The following is a 25,871-nucleotide window of genomic DNA, read 5'->3' as shown; positions in this document are numbered from 1 at the left end:
GTTAACTGTTGTTCCTACAGTTTTCTAGTCCTTTTACCACTTTCAGTTCTTTTGCTGATAGCAATCATACTGGCAGAAATGTTAAATGTGTCAACTGCTCTTCAGCTTATTCCATTTATGTGTTGTTTAATAATTGTGTCCCTATTTTGCATGAAATCTTTCCAAACATTGGCAACATGCAGGTGCATCCTCCCGCCCCCACCGGTTCGTCAAATTCTATCTTATATGAAACCGGTCCGTGGTGCAAAAAAGGTTGGGAAGCGCTGTGCTAGAGCATATTTTGATTGTTTCTTTTTTTTTTTTTTACCCCTATTTCTCCCACTTTAGCGCATCCAATTTCTACCCGTCAATCATCCCCTCACTAATGCTGGTCCCCTGCTCCTGATTGGGAAGGACGAGGCTGCTCCACGCCCCCTCCGAAACGTGCACAGCAATCGAACATCTTATCACCCACACTTGACGAGTGCAGTGCTATACAGCGCTGTGTACGGAGAGACACACCCTACCGCACTCCTTCCCCATCTCTGTGCAGGAGCCACCAACCAGCCAGCAGAGGTCGTAATCGCACTAGTCTGAGAGAGAGTCCCATCCGGTTTTCAGTCCCGCCCTTTATCTGAACAACAGGCCAATCGTTGTTCATGTAGCCACTCAGCTGGCAAGGCAGAGCCGAGATTCGATACGATGTATGCGAGATCTTAGCTCTGGTGAACAGCGTGCACTTTACCGCTGTGCCACCTGAGCGGCTATTTTGATTGTTTCTATTTACAGTAATAATATCTGACTTTTATGTACACAATATTTACATGTATTCATTTTAATATAGTATAGTGTGTCCAATTTAATACAATGTATGAAAAATATATGTGAATATAAAATATTTTTTACTAAAATAAACATTTTTGGCTCTTCCGCTCGTTCCATTTATATATTGTTTAATAATTGTGTCCCTAACTTGCATGAAATCTTTCCAAACATTGGCAACATGCAGGTGTTAAAGCATATATGCATTGTAATATAGTATAGTACATATATGTACATATATGCATTGTAATATAGTATAGTTTGTACAATTTAATCCAATGTCTGAAAAATATATATGAATAAAAATATTCGTTATTTAAAAATAAACATAATAAATACATTAATACATAATATGTTTTGGATTACATAGATTTTGGAGTATACACACTGGATGTATATTAATCAACAAAACAAAAGTGGTTCAACTCGATGTAGTAATCATATTCTTTACATTATTAACAATAAATTATTCTGTCTTAGTTTTGTGAACCCAGTTAATACTGGTTTAATGAAATAAAAGAGTGTTTGGTCTTCGTCGAAATCCTCAGTGTTTTGAAGTGTCACCTTTCTGATGAGGTTGCTCTTGGCTGTGTTTCCCTTCCATTCCTTTTCACTGTAAGCCAGAATGTCAATAGCTGGAGCTAAGCTGTTCGCCCCCACTCCATGCACTGAAAATGAGGAAAAAAAAAATCAATTAACTGTAACTGTATATTTAAAAAAAAAAGTAATTTCCATAGAAAATACTGCTACCAATTTTTTTAATGCCTTTTGTCCCCTTTTTCCTCCCGATTTAGTGCAGTCAATTTGTCTTCTGCTGCTGAGGGATACCCGATTGCATCCGAGAAGAGCACATCGCTGTACACGCCTCTTCCGACATGTGCACAGCCCTCCTCTTCTGGCCCCTACATTCTGCACAGGCGTCTCTTATGCCAATCAGGGTCCTTACACAGCGTATGAAGACCCACCCACACATAGTCCGGCCCCCAGATATGGTGGCCAATTAGTATCTGCTGCAGGCACTGCCAATTATTCCTGCCAGATGGCACCCAGCCAACCGGTGGCAACATCAAGTTTCGAACCGAGGAGTTCAGAAACTCTGTGCTGGTGTGCTATCGGAATATCCTGATGCGCCACCTGGGCGCCGCAATATTCATTTTTAAATTCTATGCTAAATTCTATTTTTATATTTTGTTTTTACTTTAAAAATAAATTATATTTTTGCATATATTTATTTATTCAATAACATTTTGTGTCTATGCATTTAGTTTTTTTTACATACTTATAAATTTATTTCACTAACTACTTTAGCCTCCTGTTAAGATACTGGTTCAGTAATCAGAAGGTTGCCGGTTCAAGCCCCACCACTGCCAGGTTGCCACTGTTGGGCCCTTGAGCAAGGTCCCTAACCCTTAATTGCTTAGACTGTATACTGTTACAGCTGTAAGTCGCTCTGGATAAAAGCGTCCACTAAATGCCAAAAATGTAACATGTAAATATATTACAGGTATAGTTGTTCTTGTTCTTAAAAGTGACATGTTTAATGATGATTTTAAGATACACAAATAATCAGTAGGTGCTTCAGACTAGGACGGCGTATTAGACTAGCCCACCACAGCTGAGATACGGGTTTAAATCTCAGAAGTGCTATTGGCTGGCCAGGCTTCTACACAGACATGGCACGCAATGTCCAGGGGTGGACAAAGCCTAGCGATGGATTGGGCCCTTTCCAGGATATTCCTGCCTTGCACCCAGTGTGTCCCGGTGGAACTGGGCCTGTGGCAACCCAGACCAGGATAGAAAAAAAACCCCTAAATAATGAGTACTCAAAATGCTAGTAGAGTAAATGTATTTGAAATCACTGCTGTAGGCTCGAGCCTATATAGACTTGCAGTCAAATAAATAAATAAATAAATAAAATACATACGTGTGAACTCCAGTACTGGCTTTGCCAGCTTTTCTTCCAGCAACTCCTTCGTAATTTCATCATCATCTCTATACAGGTCTTCAATGCTGTGAAAAAATACAGCATACATTTGTTTTACAAAAAACATTATGCAAGAAGTACACAGAATAGACAAAAATGACAATTTTATCAAGACTGACAGACACTTACCTGTCCAAGCTTTGTATCTCACTCAGGGCTACAAATGAAGCCTTTGTTTTAGGTATTTTACTTTGAATGATCTCTTCTTTTTGGGCTATATGACTCGATGCATCTTCCGTGCCTTCAGTATCTGTTGTATGCTTCATCTCAGCTGGCTGCGGCGCTAGTGCTGAATCTTTCTGTAAGTTATCATTCATAGAGGGTGCTTCATCTGGGCCAGTGGCTTTGCTTTCAGGTCTGGTGTCATCTTCCTGAGCACTATCATTTGAAATTGAAACTAGAGCTAGTCATAAAATAATTGTGTGTAAATACGCTTATTTTTTTAGTCAAAACCAGTATAAACCATTTTTTCTTTTTTTTAGTCAAAACCGGTTTGATTCCATTTTTTTAGCCAAAACCAGTTTTAACCGTTTTTTTAGTCAAAATCGGTTTGAACCAGTTTATTTTATTCATTTTTTTAATCTTGTTTAAACCGTTATGATCTTATAATCTTGTTTAAACCGTTTTTTTTTTTTTTTTTTTTTTTTTTTTTTTTTCCCATTTAGTTTGAACCGGTTTGATCCATTTTTAATTTTCTTTTTCTGGTTTGAACCGGTTTGATGCAGTTTTTCTTTGTTTTTAAGTTTTTTTTTGTAATCCAGGTTTTTTTTTTTTTTTCTTTTTTTTTTTTTGGTTTGATCCATTTTTTAAAATTAATTAATTTTTTTTTATCTGGTTTAAACCGGTTTTATCCAGTTTTTTTTTGTGTACACTTGACTGTGAGTTTGTTAGATGCAACATTCCCAAACAGTAGTTATTATTACAGAGTTGGGACAGCACTGTGGCTCGATGGGTAGCACTGTCGTCTCACAGCAAGAGTTCGATTCTCAGGTGGAATGGTCCAGGTCCTTTCTGTGTGGAGTTTGCATGTTCTCCCCATGTCTGTGTGGGTTTCCTCCGGGAGCTCCGGTTTCCTCCCACAGTCCAAAGAAGTGCAGTCAGGTGAATTGGAGATAGAAAATTGTTCATGACCGTGTCTGTCATTATTGATTTGAACTAATTAAACTTGGATAACCAGTACCTAGTTGCACCCCCCTTCCTTTTTGTGCAGGTACAGGGCTCTTCTGGGAAGGCTCTCTACCAGATTTCCAAGGGTGTCTGTGGGAATTTGTGCCCATTCAGTCAAAAGACAGGGTTAAACTTAATTTTTTTTTTTTTTTTCAATTCATCACAATGGTGTTCAGTTTAAGTTGAGGCTTAGGGCTCTTGGAAGGCAACAGGGATTCTTTCTTACCAAATACAAACCAAGTCTTTATGAACTTGCTAGAGGAAATGATCTGGGGGTGTCCTTATACTTTTGGCCATATATGTCTCCAAAAACAAACTAAGACTTTGTGAAAAATATTACTATTTATATTAATATTACTAATTTAAAATAGCAATGGTCTGGTCTGATTTCTTCCTAGATCTAAAATAACAGTAGTCTTTTCGTGGTAGTGAGCCTTAGGTTCAGCTTCTCTAGTGTAAGTCAATAAACACTCAGCTCACATTCCTCCAGTGATCTTTGAAGTAAAACCATGCTGGTGGGTTTGCTATTATTATCCAGCATTCCTACCGTCAAAACAAGTCTTAAAGTTTTTTTGGTCATGTGATGCCACCTGGTGGTAAAAAATAAACAGTGAAGGACAAGAAGAACTTACCTGATGGTCTCTGCGGGTCGAGGCTTCTCTTCAGGACTGGATGGACTCAGTCCGTTCATTATAGTTCCTGCAGCTTCTTGTACCTTTTCTGTTAATTCAGTGGTCATCTTCTGGTCTTCTACAGTTGATATAGATTCAGGTTTCTGCACCTCTTCTGCAGTGCTAGCAGCATGGAAAAGTGATCAAAATTAAAACATTCATACTGACTTTTGATTTAGGGCTGCATGTTGTATGTTTAGATGGAAAGCAGAAATCATGGTTAGGTCAATTAGAGCAAGTGACCAAGTCCCCAGTGTAGCTCCCAACATCACATATAGTGTTAAGTTAAAGGAGCGAGACACTGAAGTGGTCACCAAAGGGCACTCAATAACAAAGTGGTGTCTACATACTTTTGGTCATTTAGTGCAGGGTTTTCAAGTGATCCACATTTTGTTCATGATTTTACCACAACCCATGCAACACAAACAATGCATCAAAACAAAATATTAATAAATTTATAAAATTGGTGGTAACCTGGTCCCACTGTGGTTTACAAGACGTAACGTAAAGCCTCCACAAGGGGGCATTCATGTACAAGTTCATTTTGTGTTTATGTGCTTGTTAAAATTAGTTTATTTAAATTTTTTGCTTATGCATTTTCTCCCCTTTTTCTCCCTTTTTAGCACATCCAATTGCGTCATGCTTCCTCTTCACCAATGCTGATCCCCGCTCTGATTGAGGAGAACGAAGCTAACCAACGCCCCCTCCGACACGTGGGCTGCAGCCGTATGCATTTTGTCACCTACACTTTGACGAGTGCCGTGCGGATCAGTACTGTGTATGGAGAGACACACCCTGAGAGCACTCTTTTCTCATCTCTGTGCAGGCGCCATCAATCAGCCAGCAGAGGTCATAATTGCACCAGTCATGGGAGAGAGTCCCTATCAGGCTTTAATATCCCACCCCTATCTGAACAACAGGCCAATCATTGTTCATGTGGTTGCTCAGCCCAGACAGCAGGCAGAGCTGAGACTCGATACGATGTATTCGAGATCCCAGCTCTGGTGTCAGCGTGTGTTTTTTACTGCTGCGCCACATGTCGCGACTCAGGGTTTAAAAAACACTGATTAAGTGTACTAACTTAAACAGAACGATAGTTCTGAAAAAATCTGGAAAGAGGATTGGGGTGTATTAAACATTTTTAAATGAAATATATCAAGAGTTTGGCATGTTTTTCTCAACTAGGTCGAGTTGTATGGTGCAAATTAGCTTCAATCTGAAAAGAAGTGTATGGAGTGCCAAATAAAACAAACGAAATAATAATTAGCAACATAAATAGTCATTAGACAGTGTTACCTGTTAAAATCGGCAGTGGGTTCAGGCAAAAGTGCTCCTTTATTATTAACATCCTGAGGTTCTTCACCCGTCTGGGATTTTTTAGTCTCTTGAGGTGCCTTAGCATCATCTTTCAAATGCCCTATATCATCCACATGTCCATTTTCTACACTTTGAGCACTGGGTTTATTTATCTTCAGTGGTCGAGGGGGCACCTGCTCTGAGGGCTCTTGGGTTTCACAAGGTAGGCAGTCTTTCTTCATTTCAGCTTTATTTAGGGAAATATCCTTTTCATGTTTGGCTTCTATTTCATCCCGGAGATCTGTAGCAAGTTCTACACTAACTGTATTGGATGGCATTGATTTAACTGCGTCGTCAACCTTTTCTGGAGATCCTGATGAAAATAGCTGAGCTTCTGCAGTGTCGTCTTCAGCCACCGATCTGTTCTGTGCTGGTACGGCTGAAATCACTTCAGGTCGGACAGTGGTTAGGTTATTCAGATCTGGCTGGACAGTATCAGCTAAAACTTCTTGTGCTTTTGGTTTCTCCTTACAGTCCACCTCTATATCAACCTCAACAGTTGGCTTTTCAACGTCTACCTCTACGTTCACCTCAGCAGACAGTTTCTCAGTGTCCACCACATTAGCTGGCTTCTCATTATTTACCTCTACGTTCACCTCAGCAGACAGTTTCTCAGTGTCCACTACAGCTGCTGGTTTCTCAATGTCCACTACATTAGCCTGCTTCCCACTTTTTACTATAGCAGCCTGCTTCACAGCTTCCACTACATTAGCCTGCCTCCCACTATCCACCACAGAAGCTGGCTTCTGAATGGCCACCACATCAGCCTGCTTCTTACTGTCCACCAAAGCAGCTGGATGCTCAATGCCCATTACAGAAGCTGGCTTCTCACTGGCCACCACATTAACTGGCTTCTCACTGGCCACCACATCAGTCTGCTTCTTACTGTCCACCAAAACAGCTGGCCGCTCAATGACCATTACAGAAGCTGGCTTTTCACTGTCCACCACAACTGCTGGCTTCTTACTGTCCACCACTGCCGCTGGCTTCTTACTGTCCACCACTGCCACTGGCTTCTCAACGTCCACTACGGCAGCTGGCTTCTTGACGTCCTTCACAGCAGCAGGTTTCTCAACGTCCACTACAGCAGCCGGCTTCTCCACCTCCACCACGGCAGCTGGCTTCTCAATGTCCTTCAAAGCAGCTGGCTTCTCAAGGTCCACCACAGCAGCCTTCTTCTCTGTGTCCACCTTTGCAACCTCACCTGAAACTCCTTCAGATTCACCCTGGGCCATCGGCTCAAGTTCTGCAGCTGCTTCTTCCTTCGTCAGTGCATTAGATATAAGAGCTTCTGTCTCCTTCGTCACTTCTGCCCTCTCTACTTCTACTTGTGCTTTAACAGAGTCCAGTTCTGTGTCAGTAATAGAAGTCTGGGTATGTTCTGTAGTGCTATCTTTTTTGACTTCTGAACGTTCTATAGCTGTTGCAGCAGCCTCTATTAGTTGTTCTGACACTTTAAAAATGGGGGAGGCACTTTGGCTAGCTGGTTCAGCACGGGAGGCATCAGTGTGGAGGCTTTGAATTACAACAGAATAGGAACTTTTAAATTCTGCAGATTTGGGAGATGGCGGCTGCACGTTCGCACCCTCATTCTCCGGTTCGATGGGTTCTTTATACTCACTGCAGGAAAAAACAGACCCAAGATTAAAAGATTAAACTACTATTGATGACCAGTGTTGGAACAAGAGCAAATCTGTCACTTTACCTCTCAGCTTCCAATGCTTGGCAGATACCAGGTCCCACACACACGTCTGTCTTGGCTGAAGTCTTCGAATCGGACGAGTTGAGCAGCCCCTGCACTTCATCCACAGGGTCACAGAGCTTTGATGACTGACAGCACTGACAGCTCCCCATCTTAATGGTTTACAATCCTTCGTATATCACAGGCATCTGAAACAGTGCTTCACTACACGTCCACCTAGGGTTCAGAAAAGCCCAAACTGGAGAGAACTCCATAACGTAAACATGTTCTTCCTTGCATTATTAAACCTTCACATGCAGCATTATGCTTTCTCCATCACTACATAGAGATGTATGAAATGAAGGATTTCAGTTGGGTGTCATCTGCTTATGGCTGGGTATCTGTCGAGCTTGAAGATGTCAGGTGATTAAATCTGATAACAAAAGACAAAACAAACAAAATCAGTAAGTCATCTATTGCATTTCAAAGACCAAACAGGAATTTTAGTAAACAGGTTTAGATACAGATAAAGTACAGAACAGCATGAAATGCAAAGCTTGACAACAAAAGTGAGACACTATTATAGGGCAGTGGTTAGGGTATTGGACTAGTAATGAAAAGGTTGCTGGTTTAAGAACCACCAAAGCCAAGCCGTTTAGGTGGCGCAGCGGTAAAGTACACTAGCTCACCAGAGTTGGGGTTTTGAATACATCGCATCGAATCTCAGCTCTGCCTCTCAGACTAGGCTGGGTGGCTGTATGAACAATGATTGGCTGTTGTTCAGGGTTAAAGGGTAAGAAAGTCGGATCATGAGTCCTCATAACTGGTGCGACTGCGACCCCTGCTGGCTGACTGATGGTGCCTGCACAGGGCTGAGGAATAATGCTGATGGGGCTGTGGCCCTCCATACACAGTGCCCGTCAAGTGTATGAACTCGACTCGTGCAGGTGAAAAAAAGTCTGTACTGACTGTACGTGCCTGGCAGTGAGGGGGCGTATGTCAGTTGAGAGGCGTCCTCAGTCAGCGGTGAAGGGTTGAATCAGTATAGAGGACGCATTCAGGGTAATTGGACACGACTAGATTAGGGGATAAAAATTGGGGGAAAAAAAGAGGGGAAAAATCTTTTAAAAAAAAAGAAAGAAAAAGAACCACCAAAGCCATGTGGGCGAAGCTCTGTGATGGACTGACGCTCTGGCAACACTAGAAGGTGCTGCTTGGACCTCTATGGTATAGATCCAATATTCCAATTTAATTATGTCTGTCTGAAACCTGTAAGAATGGCTTTTGCTGCCTAGTGAGAACTACCAGATAGAAAATTAAGAACCACAAAGTATAAAACTAACTATATAGATTAAGATGTCACAATGTGATCCTGCTGGGCCAGACTATCTATAACAAGACAAGTCTGGAGGAAATGATTAGGGACTTTGACTAGAAGTGGAGGACAAAGCTTTACTATGATCGCAAAATATCATGCTTGCAAGTGCTATGATTGAGGCAACATCTTCACGAAAAACCCCAAGGAGTCAGAACTGCAGTTAAGATACAAAGTTAATTTTAGGTCCTGGCCTAACCCAGTTAAAGCCTAGTATACAGAGTGCAGGTGGAATAAACCAGTGACTAGAGTTGCAGCTGAGACTGAATTAGATTGGTTTTTAGTTTCACTTTAGTATTCACACCATATGGAATGTGTTATGGAGTCTCTGTGGATTGCAAATATTGCCTTCTAATGCTAATAATGTCTAGAACATTTACTGGGATCCATCTCTGAATAAGTCTATAATTAATAATGAATTATAATATTTTATTACGTTTAATGAAATGAATTTTACATTTTCTTTAAAACATTTGTTAACTGAAGAGGGAATGCAAGCATCTTTGCTGTATCCTGATGTTTATTAAAGGAGTATTAGTAACCTGGAATATGGGAACATAATGAGAAAAGATGCATAAGGGTGCGTCTGGTCCTGTAAATTTGCCTTGTATCCGTTGAGTGCTTGCATGGTTTATACATGATGTGATTGGAAACCAACCTAACATGTACAGTAATTGTGGCCACCCTTCTAGTAAGTCTGAGACCTATCAAGTCTAAAAGATAAGGAGGAGAATTTTAATTACAGCAGTAACATTGTACTCAATGATCAGCCATAACATTAAAAGCACCACCTTGTTTCTACACTTACTGTCCATTTTATCAGCTCCACTTACCATATAAAAGTACTTTGTAGTTCTACAATTACTGACTGTAGTCCATCTGTTTCTCTACATGCTTTGTTTGCCCCTTTCATTTTTATGTATTATTATTTTAGGTATTATTTGGGTGGTGGATCATTCTCAGCACTGCAGTGACAATGACATGGTGGTGCTGTGTTAGTGTGTGTTGTGCTGGTATGAGTGGACAAGACATTCTCAGTCCAGCAGTGACAGTGAGGTGTTTAAAAACTCCAGCAGCGCTGCTGTGTCTTATCCACTCATTCCAGCACAACACACACTAACACACCACCACCATGTCATTGTCACTGCAGTGCTGAAAATGACCCACCACCCAAATAATACCTGTCAGTAATTGTAAAACTACAAAGTGCTTCTATATGGTAAGTGGAGCTGATAAAATGGACAGTAAGTGTAGAAACAAGGAGGTGGTTTTAATGTTATGGCTGATCGGTGTATTTTCCTTCACAAAGCTAGTCATCTGTAAATGCTACAGACTATGACAAAATGACATTCTTCTAAATGCACATCCACATTGTGACTAGAAGAAGGAATGTTACCAAGCAAGCCCAGCATTTTAAGACCAGTCAAACACCAGCATTGCATTCATACAAAAATTATTTTCATTAACTTGTTATAAGGAAACTGTCATTAATACTAAACATCAATTGGCTTCTAAAAAGCTACTAAAAGTTATTTAAGTCTAAAATCTTATTAAGAAATGGTATTAAAGAGAGACTTGCAGGAATTGTAAATGACCAAAAAAAAACCCCCAGAAATATACATACGCTAGCAAAAAGGCAAAAAATCCCCATGTAACAGCAGGAGGGTTTAGCAGTGGCACACCACAACCGTGAAGTGTTGCTTGCACAAACATGACCTGTATGCAAGATAATCACAAGAAAGCTTTTCCTATTACCTTATCACATCAATGTCTAGAGTATCCTGCCTTTTGTTAAGCATAAGGGTGCGTCTGTTATGCTTAGATTCTAGTGTGGTAGCCAGTTGCACAGAAAACATTGCACATATGAAGAAAAATGAATTTTGTTGCAATTCCATAAAAAAAACAAAGGATGTCTAGAACTAGAAGCTTTCTGCAAAGTATGATATCCTAAAAAATGGGGCAGTTGTAGCTCAAAGGTTCTGAACTCTTGATCGGAAGGTCACTGGTTCAAGCCTCCCCATTGTAGAGTTTCTTGTATTGCTTGTATTGCAATACTGCTTGTATTGCTTTTGCTAAATGTCATAAATGTAAATAAATAGCAAGACTCCTAGCTGGCTACAAAAGAAACAAAACCTGTTGTATCTGCTAAACAGGGTTTTTAATTTAATTGTTTTGCACATATCAAAATTATTTTTGTATTGTTTAACTTTATGGAGTAACTTTGCATTAATATTTGCATTTCTTTTATTATTAATTAATGTTGTGTTTAATTTATTTTGCATAAAAATACATCAAAATAATATGTTAATTGTCCAGGGTTTTCAAACTTTTGTTTTTAATCTTCTTCTTCTTGTCCTTGGCCTTTGTCCCGTTCGGTTGCAGGGTCGACTCTCGGCGGATCATGATCCGCACATCGATTTGGCACAATTTTTACGCCGGATGCCCTTCCTGACACAACCCTCCCTATTTTATCCGGGCTTGGGACCGGCACTACAATGCACTGGTTTGTGCATCTAGCGGCTAGGTATCTATAGGACAATTCAGTGTTTCCAATTAGCCTGGTGGCATGTTTTTGGACTGTGGGAGGAAACCGGAACACCCGGAGGAAACCCACACGGACACGGGGAGAACATGCAAACTCCGCACAGAAAGGACCCGGACCGCCCCACCTGGGGATCGAACCCAGGACCTTCTTACTGTGAGGCGACAGTGCTACCCACTAAGCCACCGTGCCGACAAACTTTTGTTTTTAATATTTATCACATTTTAGGAAGAGCTTGATAGCTTTTATAGCATAATTTGCTAAGCCAGGATGTCATACCACCAACAAGCTCATATTTGCATTATTAACAATATTTAGTTTATGTTATGTTGTTTATATGTTTAATAATACAAATATACTAGCAATATTAGCAACAGCATTACTAGCAATATTTCCTTGATTTTATGCTACTGTGCTAATAGTTTTAGCACATTTAACAAATGCTATGACAGGAAAGTGTGGGCTGGTGGGGAATGTAGTGTTTCATAAACCACAAATGAATAGGTTTTATTTATTTCACTTAAAACTACATTAACATAATACGTTAATTGTCCAGGGTTCTCAAACATTTTAGGAAGAGCTAAGTAGTTTTTATAGTATAATTTGCTAAGCCATAATTTGCTAAGTCATACCACCAACATGCTCATATTTGCATTACTAACAATATTTAGTTTATATTTTATATATTCTATTGTTTATATTTTCAATAATGCAAATATACTAGCAATATTAGCAATATTTGCTATTATTATGTGATATGATATGTGTAATGTGATATTATGCTACTGTGCTAATAGTTTTAGCACATTTACACCATAACAAATGCTATGACAGGAAAGGGTTCTCAAACTTTTTAAAAGTATTTACCACATTCAAGGTAGCTTTTATAGTTTAATTTGTTAAGCCAGGATATCATACCACCAACATGCTCATATTTGCATGATAATCAATATTTAGAACACAAATATACTAGCGATATTAGCACTAGCATGACGCAATATTGGCTATATTTCCTATTATTAAATGTGATATTATGCTACTGTGCTAATAGTTTTAGCATATTTACACCATAACAAATGCTATGACAAGAAAGTGTGGGCTGGTGGGAAATGTAGTTTTTTTTTGAGACCACAAATGAATAGTTGCCAACTGTTATAAATAGTTTTAAACTGTTAACCTTATAACTTTGTCAGTTTTATATTTAGACTGTGTTCAGTCTCAGAATAATTCAAATAAAAGCGTTTTGTGAACTCATAAAAATAACATTATTCTCAATGTAATGTACTAGTCGGTACCAAGCACAGACACGCACCGAATATAACGAGACTGCTGTTCACACCCCTCGGTTATAATACACATTACAAACAAAACAAACAACAAGAAAACCCAACCGATCTGCCATGATTAAGCCCACTATAAATGTGATAGTTTTTAAAGAGCGTAAACAGAGCATATTTAGTTCATGCAAGCTGCAAACACAGATCTGATAAATATATATGAATATATGATCTTCAGATCATACGTATTCCAAGCTGACTGTATTTAAAGATCTATAGTAACAGATAGGTTGTATGCTTTTCTACCTACCAGGTGCAGTGTTTAGCTGGTATCACCATTATCGGTCACCAGGAAGTTTCACTGCTGCATTTAGTTTCGCTTTTCTTCTTCAGACACACCAGCTACTATTATTCATTATTATTACGCAGCATCTGTGTATCTTGGTATCTCTGACAAGTTTGTTTTTACTGCTCAAAACCATCTCAAGTGTGGTTTAGGATTTAATTTCAACCTTTCAGCTGTGCAACGTGATTCCCAGAGGTTTAACGCTGCGAATAAACCCTGTCGGTCTTGCGCAATTATAGGTCACCTAAATAAAGCTAGGAGACTTGAGCCTGGGGTTGCGTCTCAATCCACACGCTAACAGGCTAAATAGGTCAGCCAGGGGCACATAAATATACTGTACCTTCAGAGGTACTTTTCAGTTAAACTGTACATGCAGTGTCTTTTGACTTTGTACTTAGAATTATGAACAAAAAAGTAAACAAATATTGTACAACTGTGGTTGAGAAACAGTTTAAGATGTAGGGTTGCCAACTTTCAGACCTGGAAATAAGGAACACCCTGGGCTGGCGGGTTGGCGAAAGGCATAGGGTGGGGAATGGGATGGCGGGTGTTCACCTGAGCGGGAGCTGGGGTAGGCGGTTAGGGTTACACTTACAAGTCCTAAGCCGGATTCGAACCTAGGGCGGAAAATTACGTATGATGCGCTCTGTCCACTGTGCTACTCAAACAGCAGAATAATAAGCGGGTTTTATGCTCTTATGTCTGCGCACACACGGCGTTACTAAGACTAAAACTGAACACTACTTAAAATAATAACCAAACGGTAATTCCCACGGTAGCAGCAGTTTCCTTCTGTTTCATACATATCGCCCTGTCTCAGTCCAATCTGCAGCATTTCTCTCAAAATGCGGAACAAAGCGCGTCCTGTATCAGTTCAATACATTTACGGCATTTAGCAGACGCCTTTATCCAAAGCGACTTACATTACAGTTACAGTATACAGTCTGAGCAACTGAGGGTTAAGGGCCTTGCTCAAGGGCCCAACAGCAGCAACCTGGCAGTGGTGGGGCTTGAACCAGCAACCTTCTGATTACTAGTTCAGTACCTTAACCACTAGGCTACACCTGCCCTACATTTTGTTGTTAAGAATACGGAACGCGACGTTTAGTTTCCAAATAAGGAACGATTCCGTATTTTACGGGACGCTTGGCAACCCTATTAAGATGAAAAAATCTGCCAAAAGTATAACAGAAGCCTGGTAACATATAGCCAAAAATAGATGCACTCCCCTACTTTTTAATAATAAATTTGGGTAGAATATTGGTTTGTTGGTTATAACACTCTCAATGATTGACACTGGTGTGTTTAAAAATCCTTACAGTTGCACCTATTACACTTGTACAACACAAACAACCATGCCATTACATTAGTGTCACTGCAGCACTGAGAATGGTCCACCACCTGACCATTAAAGGGTCATATGGGGGTCCCTCTCTACTGATAAATGTGGTTCATAGAAAAAGAAAACTACATATCTTCAATTAGACACCCACAAACGATGTGGTTTGGGATACAACCAAACAATTGGATGTTTTGGTTTACTTCAGGCAATTCTGCAAGGACCTGGACTCTCACCTCCAATCACTGTATGTGAGAAGTTTTACATGTCCTTCCTCTCTCCTAACAAGTACTCCACTTTCCTTCCCTCAGTGGTGAATTACCTGCTTTACATTGCCCCTAAGTGTGAGTGAGTGAATGTGAGTGAGAAAGTGTTGCTCTGGAATCAGTTGGCACCCTGTTTAGAGAGACTTGCATTTAGCTTTTCCTGGCTAGCACCTGTCATACCGCGACCCTGATCAGAATTAGGTCTTTCCAAACATTTACAGATCTGGGTATCTTCAGTGGAGGACAAAGTAACGTTTCTAAACATTATTGTGAGGGATTAACGTCACTTTTAAAACATTTGGAACTGAATCTTTAACAGTTTGCAGAAGATAACACTGCACTTGCTGGCTGCTAATAATTCAGCATTAGACTACTGGATGGATAGATAGATAGATACTTTATTTATCCCGAGGGAAATTATTGAAAATTCATTATTGTACTAATAGACCACAAAAGTAGTTATAATACAAAATGACAGCAGTTAATACCATCGCCAGTAAACAACAATAGTACAAAGTACAAAAAAAAAACACACAACATAAAACTGATTGTTTATTAGGATTTTAATGTCACTTTGATTACATTCATGACAGGTAGTTACAGGTAACACATGATTCATCACTTCAAGTTCACTGTTAAATGCCGTCATGGGTAATTCTGTATCTCCAGTTAACCAAAATTGTCTTTGGACCGAGAGGAAACCGGACCTCCAGGCTCCACCTGGGTATTAAACCCAAGATTTTCTTGCTGTGAGGCGACAGTGCTACCCACCGAGCCACCTACCACAACTGGAGAAGAAAAGCCATCAAGCACAAGGTTTTATTTAGGAATCATGCTTATTAAATTATATTAGCAAAGTACAACCTAATATGTAGACTTTAATTATTTTACAGTTAATTAAAATGTGCTTTAGGGAGTTTACAGACTTATTTTTAAGTACTTTCAGGCAGGGTTTATAGCCATTTTAATTTTCGGCCTTTACATTTTTGGCATTTAGTAGATGCTTTTATCCAAAACGACATACTATTATGAGTAATCACCATTTTTGAGCAATTGAGAGTTAAGTGCCTTGCTTTGAGGCCCAACAAGTGGCTACCTGGTAGTGGTGGAGCCTGAACCTGCAACCTTGAGATTACTAGTCCAGTACCTTAAACACTAATCTACCACTGTAGGATAACTGGGAGTTATGGGCAACCACGTGGCAAAAATCTCCATTGTTTGTTAACATAACAGAATAATTTAATTAAGGAAAAACCCAGATTTATGCTCAATTACTACTCTCCTTTTATAAATTATGCAAAGCAACGAAATAGAAATTACAAACTACGAACCTCAAGGGTCCAAGTTCTTTATTACATTCAGTTAGATGATATTGTGGTACCAACTCCGAACATATCATCTTACGTAGCAAAAGTACTACATACAAAAGATGACTTGTATTATAGTGGAACGGCTTCCCAATATAACCTTTAAAATTGTGTGGTTTTAATTTTTTAACATAATGATTCATTGCTGGCTTGTGAAAGCCTTTAATCACATTCATGTACATCTGAGCTGCTGGATATGGAGCTTTAGATCGTCAGGTAGTCCCATTTCACTCGCTAGCTCCATACATGTGTGAAGTAACTGTTCTAGAGTCTCCCCACTCTCTGTAGAAATTTTAAATGAACTCAGACTTGTGTCCTTGTCCTGCCCACAGCACTCTCTGCGTCCATCGTTTTTGCAACATTCGCCATTGTTATCACCACCGCTGTGCTCTACACCCAGGTCTTCCATTTCTTCCACTACATCTTTAACACTGGGAGGAGGCAGCTCCTGAGCTTTCCTCATGGCCTCAAAGAGGTCCTCTTCATACTTTTCTACCCTCTGGAGCAGCTGTGTGATGAGCACTGGGCTCATGGATGGTTGAGACTGACACCAATGCTGCAAGGCACTGTGAAGAGTACAGACAATGTTCATAAAGTAAGATTTATATTCATCGTAACTATATGCATGTGTACAATGCAAACAATATACACCAATCAGCCATAACATTAAAACCACTTCCTTGTTTCTACACTCACTACACTCGTCCTGTGACCATTGATGAAGATCTCAAAGATGACCAACTCAAACAGCAGCAATAGATGAGCGATCGTCTCTGACTTTACATCTACAAGGTGGACCAACTAGGTAGGAGTGTCTAATAGAGTGGACGGCGAGTGGTCACGGTATTTAAAAACTCCAGCAGCGCTGCTGTGTCTGATCCACTCATACCAGCACAACACACACTAACACACCACCACCATGTCAGTGTCACTGCATTGCTGAGAATGATCCACCACCTACCTAAACAATACCTGCTCTATGGTGGTCCTGTGGGGGTCCTGACCATTGAAGAACAGGGTGAAAGCAGGCTAAAAATGTATGTAGAGAAATAGATGGACTACAGTCAGTAATTGTAAAAATACAAAGTGCTTTTACATGGTAAGTGGAGCTGATAAAATGGACAGTGTGTGTAGAAACAAGGAGGTGGTTTTAATGTTATTTTGTTATTTTAATCATATCATAACTGCTACTGAATCACTCAAATCTAACTTTGGAAAATCTAAGTTTCATTCTTTATCAGAATCTCATTTTTTCTGCATTAAACAAGCAGGTGCATAATAAACAGGAACTACTGGTGGGTGGATGCACATGTGGGAAATTCCAAGATGTTTACTGTAAGCCTAATGTGACTGTATGCAAGTACAATAAGCTTATGACTAGGTAGGTGTGCAAGAGATTTAGAGTAGTTGTTTTTTCCATTAAGCCATGTATTATATTATTCTAGTTCTGTTCTGTCTAAACAAAAAGCACACACAAATATCAAGACTAGGGTGGGACAGAATCAAACTGCCTATTTGATTCTGAATCCATCAGAAACAGCACACTGCAATAAGTTCAAAGTGCCTTAGTAATGAGCACAGTTAGTCATGTCTGAAAAATGATTATTAATTAATTTTTTAACTCAAAAGTCCAATGTAAACATCCCATTCCAAAACCACGGGCATCAACATAAAGTTGCCAACCTCAGCAGCTAAAATTTATTTATTTATTAGGACTTTAATGTCATGTTTTACACACTTTGGTTACATTCATGACACGACAGGTAGTTAATGAATATACAAGATTAGGTCAAGTCTTTAACGTTGAACACAGTCATGGACACACAGACACGGGGAGAACATGCAAACTCCACACAGAAAGTACCTGGACTGCTCCAAATGGGAATCGAACCCAGCGCCTTCTTGCTGTAAGGCGACAGTGCTACCCTCCGAGCCACTGTGCCACCATAGCAGCTAAAACAGCATTTGGACTTCTCTAAAAGCTATCCATTAGATTTTTAAGTGTTTGTGCCCATTATGTCAACAAAGCATTTGTAAATTCTGAAACTGAAGTTGCTGGAGAGAGCCCTGCTTGAAATCAGTGTGTGGCAAACCACGTCTTTATAGACGGCACTTTGTGCACAGGGGCACAGTCACGGGCCTGGAAAAGATTTCATACATCTGTAGCAATGTGCGTGGCTCAAATGCCTAAATTAAATAATTGGGAGGGGTGTCCACATTGTTTGTTTATTAGGATTTTAACGTCATATTTTACACACTTTGGATACATCCATGACAGGAACGGTAGTTACTCATTACACAACCTTCATCAGTTCACAAGGTTATATTAAACACAGTCATGGACAATTTAGTGTCTCCAATTCACCTCACTTGCGTGTCTTTGGACTGTGGGAGGAAACTGGAGCACCTGGAGGAAACCCGCACAGACACGGGAAGAACATGCAAACTCCACACAGAAAGGACCCAGACCGCTCCACCTGGGAATCGAACCCAGGACCTGCTTGCTGTGAGGTGACAGCGCTACCCACTTAAACACTGTGCTGCCAGGGTGTCCACATATCCTACAATTGACTCTCTACTTTCACACTTGGACATGTTTTATTTACAGTAAGTACTCATTAAAGTCAGTAAACTTCCTTAGATAAAGCCTTAATTTTCTCTTATTTCATACCTTTAGGTGACTTTTGGGTGCCTCTATTGTTCTTTTAAAGTATTGTAGTCCTAAATATGGCTTTAAGACTTTATCAACAACCTGATTCTGACTAACAGATAATGTGCTCTTTATACCCAATTACTAGACAATATCAGTGGTACGTATCACATGCTAGATATGTTTACTTGTGTTAAAATCAGTAATATAGAAATCATTGTTAAGTTTGGTAAATTACAGCAAAGAGTCAAAAGAGAGTCATGCTTACCTAGCGATTCCTTTGAGCTGACCGATGGCCTTCATTTTACCAGCTCCTTCTCTGTAGCCCAAGTTAAAGCCGATCTGAAGTGAAGCCTCTTTGCCCGCGTCGCTCCCATCCCTGAAACCTTCCTGACACAAAACCACAATGCAGCAATGTCCAATCTGGTCTAACCATTGTGGCATACCACTGTTTTGATCAGATGTCAGATTTTTTGGATGTGTATATCCAGGATAAAACAATATGACTATTTAGTTTTGATTAGTATGTGAAATGTTGATGTGGACAAAATCATTAGTCTGGATACCTGAGACAAGTAGATGTGTGCAAGCTAGAATTCTGCTATTTAATCTGCCCAGCAGAAAAGTGACTCAGTAGGCCACCATTTATCAGTAGTTTATTCTATTACCCAACAGGATTTTACACCCTCATCCCACAAGAGCAATTATAGGTCCTGACAATGTAACCAAAGTGTGCACTTCAAGGAAGAAGGATAAGTATATGGTTTCATTTAAAACAGAGTATCTCAATATTCTATTATTCTATTATTATTACATTCATTTTTTTTAATTAATAAATAAGTCTACTACAATAAAACCAGCAGTGTTGTAGAGCAAGATTAGAACACTGTGAGGCGAAACTAGTTCAGCTTGCTGAGACCGTAGATTTTATCCATTCATTTAATTTGTTATCCGCTTCATCCAATTCGGGTCGCGGGGGGTGGTGGAGCCTATCCCTGCTTTTCAATGAGCGCCAGGCACACAGTAACGCCCTGGATGGGACGCCAGTCCATCGCAGGGCACACACACATACACACACACATTCACCTGTAGGGCTATTCGGTGTCTCCAATTAACCTGACTGCACGTTTTTTGGACTGTGGGAGGAAACCGGAGCTCCCGGAAGAAACCCACACAGACATGGAGAAAACATGTAAACTCCACACAGAAAGGACCCAGACCAGGTATTGAACCCAGGACCTTCTTGCTGTGAGGCGACAGTGCTACCCGCTGAGCCACCCCAAAGTTTGTAGCAAACAGTTCATTACGAGCACTAACTAAACTTGCAGCCATGCAGATCTGTGTATTAAAGCTCTCCTTTTATACTGGAGCATGATGCAAACAATCCACATGAGCAGACAGACTCCATACTGATGCAAAACCTCTCTGAGCACTGAGGGTGGGTGAAGTGAGTTTTTGCCAAGGTCATGAGGAAACAAATCCCATCTTATGCTAAGTAGAAATGTGTCTGCATAGTCAACATATTATTCAAGAACCAACAAAAACCATCTGCCTACAGGATAAAGAAGGAAAAAAGGCTTTTTTTTCACCATCCAACGGGCTCTAATTAACTGGTGTACCAGATGATGTTCCAGAAGCTTCGAATTAATGAAAGACCTGCTTTTGGAATATAATAGAATATCTTTATTTGTCATTTGCATTTCCCAGCTTGTTTGGAAGCTGGGGTCAGAGCGCAGGGTCAGCCATTGTACGGTGCCCCAGAGCAGAGAGGTTTAAGGGCCTTGCTCAAGGGCCCAACAGTGGCTGCATGACACTTGTTTGTACTTGGACATTTTTTAGCTCTGTATAGACGATGGTTGAGATTTCTGTAACACCAACTTTGGTTTGTTTGTTTATGTTTGTGTATTAGGATTTTAACGTCATGTTTTACACTTTGGTTACATTTGGCCAGTGGTAGCTCAGTGGTTAAGGTACTGGACTAGTCATCAGAAGGCTGTCAGTTCAAGCTCCACCGCCACCAAGTTGCCACTGTTGGGCCCCTGAGCAAGGCCAGTCATAATTGTGAGTCGCTTTGGATAAAAGCGTCTGCTAAATGTACGTAAATGTCATGACAGGAACGGTAGTTACTTATTACACAAGGTTCATCAGTTCACAAGGTTATATCGAACACAGTGATGGACAATTTGGTATCTCCAATTCACCTCACTTGCATGTTTTTGGACTGTGGGAGGAAACCGGAGCTCCAGGAGGAAACCCACGCAGACACGGGGAGAACATGCAAACTGCACACAGAAAGGACCCGGACCGCCCCACCTGTGGATCGAACCCAGGACCTTCTTGCTGTGAGGCGACACCCCAACTTTGGTAAGTAACCACTGTTTCATGTACTTTTTTATTAAGGTGCAATTATACTATCCTTATTTATATGGGTACAGATAATTCACCAGGTATGACCAATAATAAATACTAACAAGGGATTTTGAGGTCGTTAACATGTAACTTTCATCCAAAACTAAAATAATTATACACTGCCTGGCCAAAAAAAAGGTCACACACTCTAATATTTCGTTGGACCGCCTTTAGCTTTGATTACGACACGCATTCGCTGTGGCATCGTTTCCACAAGCTTCTGCAATGTCATAACATTTATTTCTGTCCAGAGTTGCCTTAATTTTCCCCCAAGATCATGTATTGATGATGGGAGCTTTGGACCACCGCGCAAAGTCTTCTTTGAAAATTGAAGCCGTTTTTGCCGGTTAGCCTCACTGACGAGTGGTTTTCTTAAGGCTACACAGCTGTTTAGTCCCAATCCCTTGAGTTCCCTTCGCATTGTGCGTGTGGAAATGCTCTTACTTTCACTATTAAACATTTCCCTGAGTTCTATTGGAGTTTCTCTACCATTTGATTTCACCAAACATTTAAGTGATCGCCGATCACAATCCTTCAAGATTTTTTTCCGACCACATTCCTTCCTCGAAGATCATGTTTCCCCAGTCCTTCCACTTTTTAATAATGCGTTGGACAGTTCTTAACCCGATTTTAGTAGTTTCAGCAATCTCCTTGGATGTTTTCTCTGCTTGATGCATGCCAATAATTTGACCCTTCTGAAACAGATTAACATCTTTTCCACGACCACAGGATGTGTCTTTAACAAATGAGAAGCTACTCACTGCATCAGTTAGGGTTAAATAACTTGTTGCCAGCTGAAACATAATCACCCATGCAGTAATTATCCAATGGGAGGCTCTTACCTATTTGCTTAGTTAAATCCAGGTGGTGACCTCTTTTTTTTTGGCCAGGCAGTGTATAATAATTTACGTTATTGTCTGCATATTGGAAATCTCAGCTTCTTTGAAGAGTCTTTTTATTATTTAAAGACAAATTACGCCACAAATAACTGTAATTTAAGATTACTAATGAATAATCCTCTCAGGTGTATTTAATCGCTACCTGTATATGGTCAGCTCACTTTTTATGATGCGTTCAAAGAACACGTACACGCTACGCGAAAAAATGTTACAAACGGTTACCTAGCCGACTCAAATATCGAAGGCATCACGCCCAGGTAATAACATATAAAATGTTAATTAAATAAATGCAGACGCCGACAGAAATTTTACCTTTGTTCTCTTTTCCATATTCCATCTCCATTCTCTGTTCTGAACACTGAGTTCATCCATATCGTCATCAAAAACATCATCAGTACGCGGAAGTGATTGAACCCAGGACATTTTTATTACATAAATAGTTCTATAAATGATCCCAAATAAATCCGATTGTTGAAAATACCAGTTAAATCCTTCTAAAACATGTTTTCTACAGCATCTTCATACAAACATCCCGCTGGAGGCGTCCGCCATTTTTTTCTTCCCACGTGATAACCACTGTGTCTCTACTGTATAAGATCGGTTACATCGCCACCTAGAAGCTGGCAGAGTCTGTATGTCATGTACTGTAAATATCATTAAAATGTTATTCTCTATTTAACAATTACAAAACACTTGTATAATGGATTAGACAGTCATGCAGTGTTTATGGATAAACATTAAAAGTAGAATGGGTCGGGGGGGGGGGGGGGGGGGGTATGTATTGGGGTGCATGCCCCACCAATACTCAGATATGCTCAAAATGCCCACCATACCAGTGTAAAAATGATAAATAAACATAATCCATTTACTAGCTTTGCGTAATGTTAGGATCCATCAGTATTCAGTTGTTGATGGCGCAGATGTTTTCGAATGGCAGGTACCCCCCCCCCAGATGCCTTCATCCAAAGCGACTTACAGTACTGTGACAGTATACAGTCTAGGGTTGCCAACTTGGGCAATGGTAAATGCACTAGACTTTACATTACATACAACACATACAGTGTATCACAAAAGTGAGTACACCCCTCACATTTCTGCAGATATTTAAGTATATTTTTTCATGGGACAACACTGACAAAATGACACTTTGACACAATGAAAAGTAGTCTGTGTGCAGCTTATATAACAGTGTAAATTTATTCTTCCCTCAAAATAACTCAATATACAGCCATTAATGTCTAAACCACCGGCAACAAAAGTGAGTACACCCCTAAGAGACTACACACCTAAATGTCCAAATTGAGCACTGCTTGTCATTTTCCCTCCAAAATGTCATGTGATTTGTTAGTGTTACTAGGTCTCAGGTGTGCATAGGGAGCAGGTGTGTTCAATTTAGTAGTACAGCTCTCACACTCTCTCATACTGGTCACTGAAAGTTCCAACATGGCACCTCATGGCAAAGAACTCTCTGAGGATCTTAAAAGACGAATTGTTGCGCTACATGAAGATGGCCAAGGCTACAAGAAGATTGCCAACACCCTGAAACTGAGCTGCAGCACAGTGGCCAAGATCATCCAGCATTTTAAAAGAGCAGGGTCCACTCAGAACAGACCTCGCGTTGGTCGTCCAAAGAAGCTGAGTGCATGTGCTCAGCGTCACATCCAACTGCTGTCTTTGAAAGATAGGCGCAGGAGTGCTGTCAGCATTGCTGCAGAGATTGAAAAGGTGGGGGGTCAGCTTGTCAGTGCTCAGACCATACGCCGCACACTACATCAAATTGGTCTGCATGGCTGTCACCCCAGAAGGAAGCCTCTTCTGAAGTCTCTACACAAGAAAGCCCGCAAACAGTTTGCTGAAGACATGTCAACAAAGGACATGGATTACTGGAACCATGTCCTATGGTCTGATGAGACCAAGATTAATTTGTTTGGTCCAGATGGTCTCAAGCATGTGTGGTGGAAATCAGGTGAGGAGTACAAAGATAAGTGTGTCATGCCTACAGTCAAGCATGGTGGTTGGAATGCCATGGTCTGGAGCTGCATGAGTGCAGCAGGTGTTGGGGAGTTACATTTCATTGAGGGACACATGAACTCCAATATGTACTGTGAAATACTGAAGCAGAGCATGATCCCCTCCCTCCGGAAACTGGGTCGCAGGGCAGTATTCCAGCATGATAATGACCCCAAACACACCTCTAAGACGACCACTGCTTTATTGAAGAGGCTGAGGGTAAAGGTGTTGGACTGGCCAAGCATGTCTCCAGACCTAAACCCAATAGAACATCTTTGGGGCATCCTTAAGCGGAAGGTGGAGGAGCGCAAAGTCTCGAATATCCGCCAGCTCCGTGATGTCGTCATGGAGGAGTGGAAAAGCATTCCAGTGGCAACCTGTGAAGCTCTGGTAAACTCCATGCCCAGGAGAGTTAAGGCAATTCTGGGAAATAATGGTGGCCACACAAAATATTGACACTTCAGGAACTTTCACTAAGGAACGTACTCACTTTTGTTGCCGGTGGTTTAGACATTAATGGCTGTATATTGAGTTATTTTGAGGGAAGAATAAATTTACACTGTTATATAAGCTGCACACAGACTACTTTTCATTGTGTCAAAGTGTCATTTTGTCAGTGTTGTCCCATGAAAAGATATACTTAAATATCTGCAGAAATGTGAGGGGTGTACTCACTATTGTGATACACTGTACATATGTTTAGTGTTTCCTATATAGTTGTAATTTGTCATACTGCTGTAAAATAGTAATTGCCATTATATAGTCAATTTTAGTTTATTTTACTGTATTTACTCTCTGTTGGAGCTGCTGGAACACTCGAATTCCCCCATGGGGATCAATAAAGGAATCTTACAGTAGTGTTCAAAATAAAGCACAAAATCATTATAATAACATTTATTTCCATAAATGCAAACGCACTGAAAATACTACACTTTCAATTCTAAATCAATACATTAACTAAATGTAGCCAGTTTGTGTTCATCCTTTACAGAAAGTTAAGAAAAATGAATATTAGGCTGTTCAAAAAAATAGCAGTGCCAGCATTTTTCTTTAAAAACTAAAAAAATTATCTATAACATGAAAAAATGTTTGAGGTTTCACTTTACTTTAAATTACTGAACTAATATTCAGTGGCATAACAATTGTTTCCGAGATCTGTGTTGCATGGAGTCGACCAACTTCTGGCACCTCTGAACAGGTATTCCAGTCCAGGATGATTAGACTACATTCCACAGTTCTTCTGCAATTTTGGGTTTTGCCTCAAAAAAACGTGTTTCAGACGTCAGCCCACAAGTTCTCTCTGGGATTGAAGTCAGGGGATTGGGCTGGTCACTCTATTACCTCAGTCTTGTTTGTCTGTAACCAAGATGTTTTGGGTCATTGTCATGTTGAAACACCCATTTTAAGGACATTTCTTCTTCGACATAGGGCAACATGATCTCCTCAAGTATTCTGATATATTTAAAATAGATCCATGATCGCTCGTATGTGATAAATAGACGTAACACCATGGTATGAAAAACATCCCCATATCATCATTTTGTACCACCCTGCTTTACTGTCTTCACAGTGTACTGTGGCTTGAATTCAGTGCTCGAGGGTCGTCTGACATACTGTCTACGGCCACTAGACCCAAAAAGAACAATTTTGCTTTCACCAGTCCACAAAATGTTGAGCCATTTCTCTTTGGACCAGTCAATGTGTTCTTTGGGAAATTTGAACCCATTCAGG

General features: G+C 40.2%; 2 protein-coding genes across 3 annotated transcripts in view; both read right to left on the bottom strand.

Moving 5' to 3' along the window:
- Positions 1-22,484, bottom strand: part of LOC134301130 (muscle M-line assembly protein unc-89) — a 30,580-nt gene extending 8,096 nt beyond the window's left edge. The window contains exons 1-7 of one of the 2 annotated variants that reach the window (XM_062985701.1): positions 22,443-22,484; positions 7,685-8,093; positions 5,920-7,599; positions 4,585-4,746; positions 2,915-3,163; positions 2,726-2,811; positions 1,366-1,469 (exon numbers count right to left, since the gene is read on the bottom strand). In XM_062985701.1, the coding sequence (XP_062841771.1) occupies positions 1,366-1,469; positions 2,726-2,811; positions 2,915-3,163; positions 4,585-4,746; positions 5,920-7,599; positions 7,685-7,833 (2,430 nt within the window). In that variant the 5' untranslated portion in view covers positions 7,834-8,093; positions 22,443-22,484. Of the gene's footprint in view, positions 1-1,365; positions 1,470-2,725; positions 2,812-2,914; positions 3,164-4,584; positions 4,747-5,919; positions 7,600-7,684; positions 8,094-13,164; positions 13,236-22,442 lie in introns of those variants that run through there. The other variant, XM_062985700.1, reaches the window with a different exon arrangement.
- Positions 15,351-22,674, bottom strand: otulina (OTU deubiquitinase with linear linkage specificity a). The gene is made up of 4 exons (XM_062985195.1): positions 22,443-22,674; positions 22,292-22,323; positions 19,091-19,208; positions 15,351-16,738 (listed from the first exon to the last, which is right to left on the bottom strand). Exons 1-4 carry the CDS (start codon positions 22,520-22,522, stop codon positions 16,345-16,347), a joined length of 624 nt encoding a protein of 207 aa, XP_062841265.1. The 5' UTR covers positions 22,523-22,674; the 3' UTR covers positions 15,351-16,344.
- Positions 22,675-25,871: the final 3,197 nt, after the last annotated feature.

Source organism: Trichomycterus rosablanca, chromosome 23, assembly GCF_030014385.1.
Source record: "Trichomycterus rosablanca isolate fTriRos1 chromosome 23, fTriRos1.hap1, whole genome shotgun sequence".
Taxonomy (NCBI): domain Eukaryota; kingdom Metazoa; phylum Chordata; class Actinopteri; order Siluriformes; family Trichomycteridae; genus Trichomycterus; species Trichomycterus rosablanca.
The sequence above is the reverse complement of the archived record's forward strand: the minus strand, read 5'-3'. Positions and strand labels throughout refer to the sequence as shown.